We start from the raw sequence: 8,130 nt of genomic DNA, 5'->3' as shown, positions 1-8,130 counted from the left end.
GACCACATTTGTTTTCAACTTGAAATCCTGAAATAAACTGCAAAGATTAATCATACCCAAATGAGATCCATAGAAATTAAGCCACTTTTCCCAAAGGACCTAGATGGAAATTAAATTATTTCAAAATACAAGTCATGGTTTTGGAAAGTTATAAAGTATAGAGGATCAGGGATATGAAATAGATATTTTTTTGCTAAAGTCTTCAAAGCCAACTCACAGTAGAAACAGAGGTGGAGAGGGGCTCACTACAAAGCAGCAAGGCATTCTGTCCTACCACAAACCTAGGAGCTGTTACACATATCACCCTGAAGCACATTTGTTCCTGGAAGGGCCTAGGAAAAGGGAGCTGGATTAGAATTGTATCCCTTTAAAACCGATTTGAAGGAGCAAGAATGTGTTCCTACGTTTTAGCAAATGCCTTACTATTGAGGGTCCAAGACTGATATGTCCACCTCTGGCTAATCTATAATTTTTTTTCTCACTTCCCTGCAGGAATTAGTAGAAGATCAGATTGAGCACAAGTGATTGCTCTGTTATTTCTTTCACTACCTATGTTCCATTTTTGAAGACTTCTGAGATCCTCAGTTTGGCCAAACCAATCCCTACAGAGCTTGTATGGCAATTTTTAAAATGCCTCCATTACCAGGAGCAATTTGACGATATACATTTTTTTCCCTATACCTCATTTTCCCACAAACAACAGAGCAGGTCATTTCCTAGACCCATTATTATCCTGGGCTCATTGCCCACTAGCTATGGGAAAGGTCATATCCACCCTCCCTGGGAAATCAGAAAGAGAGCCTCTTGTTACTTTCTGGTGGAAGGCTCAAGGGGAAAAAGAAGATATTCTTATTCTCTGATTCCAGAGTGAAACTAAGCCTTAAATACCAATTGTATTTTCCATAGCCTGATGATATTTGTCCCCATTAAATGTCCCAGTTAAGCTGGAATCATCCAAAGAGGATGATCACAATCTTTAGGGAACTGATAACCCGGATGTGTGTGTGTGTGTGTGTGTGTGTGTGTGTGTGTGTGTGTGTGTATATTCTCCATACATATATATGGAAATTGAGTGGCTTAATCTAAAAAAGGAGAGACCTGATGAGACAGGGGTAATGGGGGTGCTGATGGGGGGGGAATTGGAGGTTTAAAGGACCTTATGGCTCTTTTCAAACAGTGAAGTCTATCCTTTGAGAAGGTGGCGAGACTTACTTTCAGAAACAGAACCAGGACCCATGAATGTGGGTGCATTGGGGTTCAGAAGAGAAAGCCTTCCACCTCCCAAATCAAAAGTTTCTCTTATTTAAAGTATGGCTAGTTTTATAGATACTGGATTTCCATTCCTGGAAAAAGTCTGGCAAAGTCTGGGTGAATACTTGCATCTATACATTGGTGATTCACAAATGTGGTAGGGAGCTAAATCATGTTACCTCTCAGGTTCTTTGCAGTCCTACAATCTTGTGTTTCTAGAGCTGAAGGATCTCATTCTACTTGCTTAGCAATGTGTATATGTGTGTGTGTGTGTGTGTGTGTGTGTGCACATGATCAATACAATGGACAAGCAATTGTGAAAGCTAAAAAATATATTTTTGAGAAAATCATTGTTGTAAGACTCACATTAACTTTTATGATTCTATTCAAATCAGGCTAAAACTTAAGGTGATTTGTCCTTCTTGAGCTAATAATAATTGGATCAGATAAGGAATTAATTTGAATGAAGTGTGTAAGATAACAGTGAGCCATAGAAGGAATTAAATTGAATGAATTGTATAAGACAATTGGGGATTAATGCTTGCCAGGGACTAAAATGTAATCATTAATAAATTGCTACTGTGCCACTATATAGTTGTTTAAACTTAGAGAAAAAGCACTTAAATCACTTTGAGATTTCCTTATCTGAGGAAAAAAAGAAGTTTGAATTAAAATACCACTGATTTTAAAATGCTATTATTTCATCAGACAAGTCCACAATGCATAACTGACAGTTGGCTACAAGAAAAAGTGAGATGGTTTAACCTGCTGCTGGGTAATATGGTTGAGATCCAGAGTACTCAAACCTTCAAACTGGCTCTTGGCTCTCAGCCTGGCCCTTTGATTCTCCTTAAATTTTCATTCCTTGAATAGAGTGCCATTAAAACTATTTTTAAAGGTACAATTTAATTCTCAGAAGAAAAAAAAAGGCCTCACCCAATTCATAGATCATCCTCTACATACTCATACACAAAAATCAGTGGATTATAAAAAAATAAATTTGCTGTTTAATTCCAATTCTGCCATTAAGCAACTTAGCTGTGTACCATTCAGCTAGACATTTAATATCTTCGCGTCAAGTCAGCACTGTGACATTGGTGCTAACTCCACGATGGTGAAGATCAGATAGAATGATGTGAATGTGCTTTCACATACATAAATGTGAGTTACCATCTGGCAGTAAAGATGCTTCCATATATTCAGCAGAGCCTCCTCAGAATCCAGTTGCTATAAAACTTCCACTGGAGGGAAGGCTGTTAACTCTGTGAGCCTTGCTCTCTTCCTTACAAGCCTGCCCAAGCTGTCTCAACAATCTTAGAAGGCACTAGGATGTGACCCAGACAATCTAGCCCTAGAAATTTATGGCTAGTTTTAGGAATTAGGAAATCTAGACCCTTATTGTATCTACAATGTATGTGCCTTTTGATAAAGCACTCTACCTCTTTATACACTAACTTTCACATTTATCAAAACATAATTCTGTATATACATATGTGTGAATAATTTTGAAACTTGAATGAGAGCATATTGTACTTTGAATTGTTTTCCTCTTCTACTTGACTGCTAGAGACCTCAAAGCTAAATTCCATGCTCAAATGATAAAGCTGTTAATCAGATGTTCTTTATATAATACTGTATAATCCCTTTCCTTTTTATTTCTTTGTATTTTTACTTTGTGGAGCTTCATCTGGACTCTGCTGGAATTAGAGGAAGAATGAATAAATGCACAGTTCTGTGAAAATATCTCCCACTTTATTTACTTATTCTTATTCTTAAAATTAAATTAGTTGTTTTTATTTCCAGCTTCACATCTGAAGCAACTACCCTAAGAATGACAATATCTATTGCAAAGGAATGGAGAATATATTGCATTATTTAGTAGAATTATTCTAACTATGCTTTTTAGGCTAGGCATCTTCTGCAGGACACTGTGGGTGGTCCCAAGAAAAGATGACATTAGGGTATAATGTCTTGCCTATGGTTTTCTAGAATATTTAAAAAAGTAGACACAAAGATTAAGCCCAAGGACATGACTCTGGAGACTTATACCCTATTACTATGAACCAAGAAAGTGCCTCCCAAATAGTAATACTACCCTCAATAGCTAGAAACATGTTCATTTCATCAATTCGTTGAAAAGGATGGTGATGTAGTAACAGAGAGCAAGGTGGAGTCTGGCCTACACTCTTCACGAATAGATTTTAAGTTGGTTTGAATTTTTGGACGCAAAGATTTTTTTTTTAAATCAGGATGAAGAAAAAGATTAGGAGGTTCATAATGGGACTTGCTTGTACGTCCCACTCCCACACTGCCTAGTGAATACCACGCTGTGGTGAGCAAGGACAGGTTTTGTGTTGACTGTGCGTGTGTTTGTGTTTGTGAGTGTGTTTCTCAGGAACTGTATTCCAACAGAAAAGAAAATTATTTGCATTTACACTGTAATATATTATTTGCCTTTTCTGGATTATCTGTGTCCATTTTCCTCTGTAACAAGGAATAATCGTGCTTTCTATTCTGCCTTTCTTTCAGGATTCTAAAGCTGAAATCTAAGTGGGAAGAGGAAATGGATAGTGTGGGCAGTAGTTTTCTGGCTCTTTCACCTCATGGTCATTCCTTAGGAATTTAAAAAAAAAACCCCTTTCCTAGTTGTCCTACACATTTATACCATAAAATTGAGCTGTTGAGAAATGGGGAACAAGAGTGAAAGTGGCTCTGGAGAAGAGCAGAAAAGAGAATGGAAGCAATAGGACACAGAGCGAGACCTGAAATGGGAAGGTGTTTAGTATCAATAGGTTTGGGAATGATTCTCAGCCTAACACAAAAAGAGGTAACACATTTTGCGAAACTAATGAACAGAAATGCAGAAGAGTCACTAATTTGCTCGTTTTCTCTGATATTACTCCCAACAGATTATGGTTTTCTAATTTAGCACCCTTGGAAAAGTCCCACAGTCCTCTCCCTTTTCTCATTAACAATGGCTGCTGTTTGCACCAGTTTTTTGCTGTTTTCGGCAGGGGTCGAAGTTGGGGTGGGGGAAGCTCTGTGTGTGGGGTAGAGTGTGTGTTGCTTAAAAAGGAGGAGGAGCTATGTATGTGGGGGTAAGTGGAGTAGCCTGGAAAGGTAACAGCAAATATCACAGGAACTGAATTTAAACTCTAAATCCCATTTGATGTTCACAAAATGTGAACCCCATTGTATTATCCCCATTTTATAAATAAAGTAACTAGTATTCTAAAAGATTATGTGGTATTCTCACTTAGATATATGAAGACAAAAGTTGGATTTGAATGAACTTTTGTCAAACTCCTAAGCAAGCATTTTATACAATGGATTGTATTGAAGAAAATATTACCCTTCAAGTTATCCAATCAGGTTTGCTCTCTGAAAAGCTGGTGAATAATTGCATCAAACCTGATTTTGCTGTTAGTCCTGTGGGTGGGCTCAGCTATTGCTTCATTCAAGCTTAAGCACCTTGTTAGACAAAAGCAGGAAAATTCTCTGCATTTTACAGGTAAGTAGGGTCATGCAACCACTCCAGAGTCACACAAATTGCCCCTAGAGAATGGGTAATTGGGCTTTCTTCCTCCTCGCCATATTCAGTAGATGGGGATGTTTTGCCTGTATTGAAAGGGTGGTCTTAAGACCAATTTTTTTGTGTGCCCAAAAGTGATATATTGGCAAAGCACAGAACTAGGATTTAGAAAGTTATAACCTCTATTTTGTGTGACCTTGGACAAGTTACTGCTCTTGAGAAAATTTGAAAACAAGTTAAAATATAAGCTCCCTTTTCTCAAAAGCTTTGGTTCTCACCATAATTCAAGAGGCAGTCAGATAAAAAAGCAGAGACCTCCTATTGTGATAAATTTGCTAGTGGTGGGCTCTATCATTACAAATAACCATAGACTAGTGCTTGTGTCATGGAAGGAACTGACTTTGTCTGTGCCCACAGCCAGTCATGACCACCATAATTCTGGAAGTAGATAATCGTACAGTGACAACACATTTCATTCTTCTGGGGTTTCCAACACGACCAGCCTTCCAGCTTCTTCTTTTCTCCGTTTTCCTGGCAACCTACTTGCTGACACTGCTGGAGAATCTTCTTATCATCTTAGCTATCCACAGTGATGGGCAGCTACATAAGCCCATGTACTTCTTCCTGAGCCACCTCTCCTTCCTGGAGATGTGGTATGTCACAGTCATCAGCCCCAAGATGCTTGTTGACTTCCTCAGTCACGACAAGAGTATTTCCTTCAATGGTTGCATGACTCAACTTTACTTTTTTGTGACCTTTGTCTGCACTGAGTACATCCTTCTTGCTGTCATGGCCTTTGACCGCTATGTAGCCATTTGTAATCCACTACGCTACCCAGTCATCATGATCAACCAGCTCTGTGGCACACTGGCTGGAGGATGCTGGTTCTGTGGACTCATGACTGCCATGATTAAGATGGTTTTTATAGCACAACTTCACTACTGTGGCACGCCTCAGATCAATCACTACTTTTGTGATATCTCTCCACTCCTTAACGTCTCCTGTGGGGACTCCTCACAGGCTGAGCTGGTGGACTTCTTCTTGGCCCTCATGGTCATTGCTCTTCCTCTTTGTGTTGTGGTGGCATCCTATGCTGCTATCCTTGCCACCATCCTCAGGATCCCTTCTGCTCAGGGCTGCCAAAAGGCATTCTCCACCTGTGCCTCCCATCTGACCGTTGTAATTCTCTTCTATTCCACAACCCTTTTCACCTATGCCCGTCCCAAACTCATGTATGCCTACAATTCCAACAAAGTGGTATCTGTTCTCTACACTGTCATTGTTCCACTCCTCAACCCCATCATTTACTGTCTGAGGAATCGTGACGTAAAGGCAGCCCTCAGAAAGACCATACATTGCAGAGGAAGTGGGCCCCAGGGAAATGGGGTTTTCAGTAGTTAAAAAATGTTTAGATTCCTTTCAGGCTTAAACTGAGAGATGATCACGACACACTTTTCCCCTCAGTCTTGTTTGTGGTTATCCCCCAGTCTCCAGTACTGTAACACTGCTCTCCTGTGTGTGTGTGTGTGTGTGTGTGTGTACACATAATCATGACTAGAGAAACATGTTCTCAAGAAGTAACCTCTGTTATCAGGCTGAGAGACAAGTTTTAAAATGGTAGAAAATCTATTTGAAGTCAGGAAGAAAGAGAGAGAGAGAGAGCAAGTGGTAGGAGGGAGGAAAAGAGGAAGATAAATACTTTTTCCACACAACTTATCAAAATAAATTCCAGAAAGGACAAACAATTAAATATAAAGAATAAAACCACCGTTCATCTCTCAGGTGGTTAGAAAAAGGTTTTTTTTACACTCTATATTGTAGAAGTAAAAGAAAAAGATCAACATAAATTAATGCCTGTTAGGCACAGTGGCACATACTTGTAGTCCCAGCTACTCAAGAGACTGAGGCAGCAGGATCCCTTGAGTCCAGGAACTTGGGCCCAGCCTGGTCAACATAGGGAGACTCCATCCACTTCCCTCCAAATAACATAAATGACTAATTTGTTAAGGCTTTTAAAAACAAAAGATTAAGTTTATGCCAAATAACAAAGTGAAAACTATTACTAGTTTTTGTTATTAATGTTATAATAACATATACCAACCTTAAATATTAAAAAACACTTTAAGCTTATAAAAATTAAACACTCAGTGGAAAACCAAGTATATAAACCTAATTTTAAAAAATAGGTAGTTGTTATGGGCAAAATTATGTCCCACTCCTCCCTCCCTCCAAAAAAGTATGTTGTCCTAACCCCAGTCTCTCAGAATGTGACCCTATTTACAATATGACTGGTGTCATTATAAAAAGGAAGTTTGGACACAGACACACACAGATGAAAGACAATGTGCACACACAAAGGGCAGAAAGCAACCATGTTGCTGCAGCAATGCATCTATAAGTTAAGGAAGAAGTATTGCTGGCAGACACCAAAAGCTAGAAGTAGCAAGGAAGGATGTTATCCTAGAGCTGAAAGAGAGAGAGAGTATGGCCCTCCCAAGTACTTGATTTCTGATTCTTAACATCAAAAATACTGAGACCGTATTTGGTACTTCGTAATGGCAGCCCTAGGAAACTAATACTGGAGCCAATAAGCCTCAGTAATTTTTTAAAAGATATTAAAAAACAAAAATTGACAAATGTGATATGATTAAACTAACAAGCTTCTGCACAACAAAAGAAATCATCAACAGAGTAAACAAACAACCTAGAGAATGGAAAAATTTTTTTGCAAACCATGCATCTGACAAAGGTCTAAATTCAGCATCTATAAGGAACTTAAACACATTTACAAGATAAAAACGAACAACTCCATTTAAAAGTAGGCAAAGGATGTGAACAGACACTTTTCAAAAGAAAACATACATGTGGACAACAATCATATGAAAAAAAGGCTCAGTGATCATTAGAAAAATGAAAATAAAAATCACAATGAATGGTTTTAATAATAGCAGTTCTAACTGGTATGAAGTGATATCTCATTGTGTTACCATCTAACACCAGTCCGAATAGCTATTACTAAAATGTCAAAAAATAACAGATGCTGGTGAGGTTGTGGAGAAAAAGGAACACTTATTCACTGTTGGTGGGAGTGTATATCAGTTCAATCTATGTAAAAGACAGTGTAGTGATTCCTCAAAGACCTAAAAACAGAAATACCATTTGACCCAGCGATCCCATCACTGAATATATACCCAAAGGAATATAAATCATTCTACTATAAAGACACATACACACATATGTTTATTGCAGCACTATTTACAATAGCAAAGACATGGAACCAACCAGAATGCCCATCAATGATAGACTGGATAAAGAAAATGTGCTACATATACACCATGAAATACAAT

The 8,130-nt window shown here is 38.4% G+C and overlaps 1 protein-coding gene across 1 annotated transcript; it reads left to right on the top strand.

Moving 5' to 3' along the window:
* The first annotated feature begins 1,268 nt into the window (after positions 1 to 1,268).
* Positions 1,269 to 6,654, top strand: LOC101026372 (olfactory receptor 6Y1). The gene has a single exon (XM_021925329.2). It carries the CDS (start codon positions 5,207 to 5,209, stop codon positions 6,182 to 6,184), a length of 978 nt encoding a protein of 325 aa, XP_021781021.2. The 5' UTR covers positions 1,269 to 5,206; the 3' UTR covers positions 6,185 to 6,654.
* The last annotated feature ends 1,476 nt before the right edge of the window (positions 6,655 to 8,130 follow it).

This window comes from Papio anubis, chromosome 1, assembly GCF_008728515.1.
Source record: "Papio anubis isolate 15944 chromosome 1, Panubis1.0, whole genome shotgun sequence".
NCBI classification, from domain to species: domain Eukaryota; kingdom Metazoa; phylum Chordata; class Mammalia; order Primates; family Cercopithecidae; genus Papio; species Papio anubis.
This window is presented reverse-complemented; position numbering and strand designations above follow the sequence as displayed.

What these genes read in the sequence shown, in the direction of transcription:
- LOC101026372 (XM_021925329.2), top strand. Translation starts at nt 5,207, where the DNA reads ATGACCACCATAATTCTGGAAGTAGATAATCGTACAGTGACAACACAT.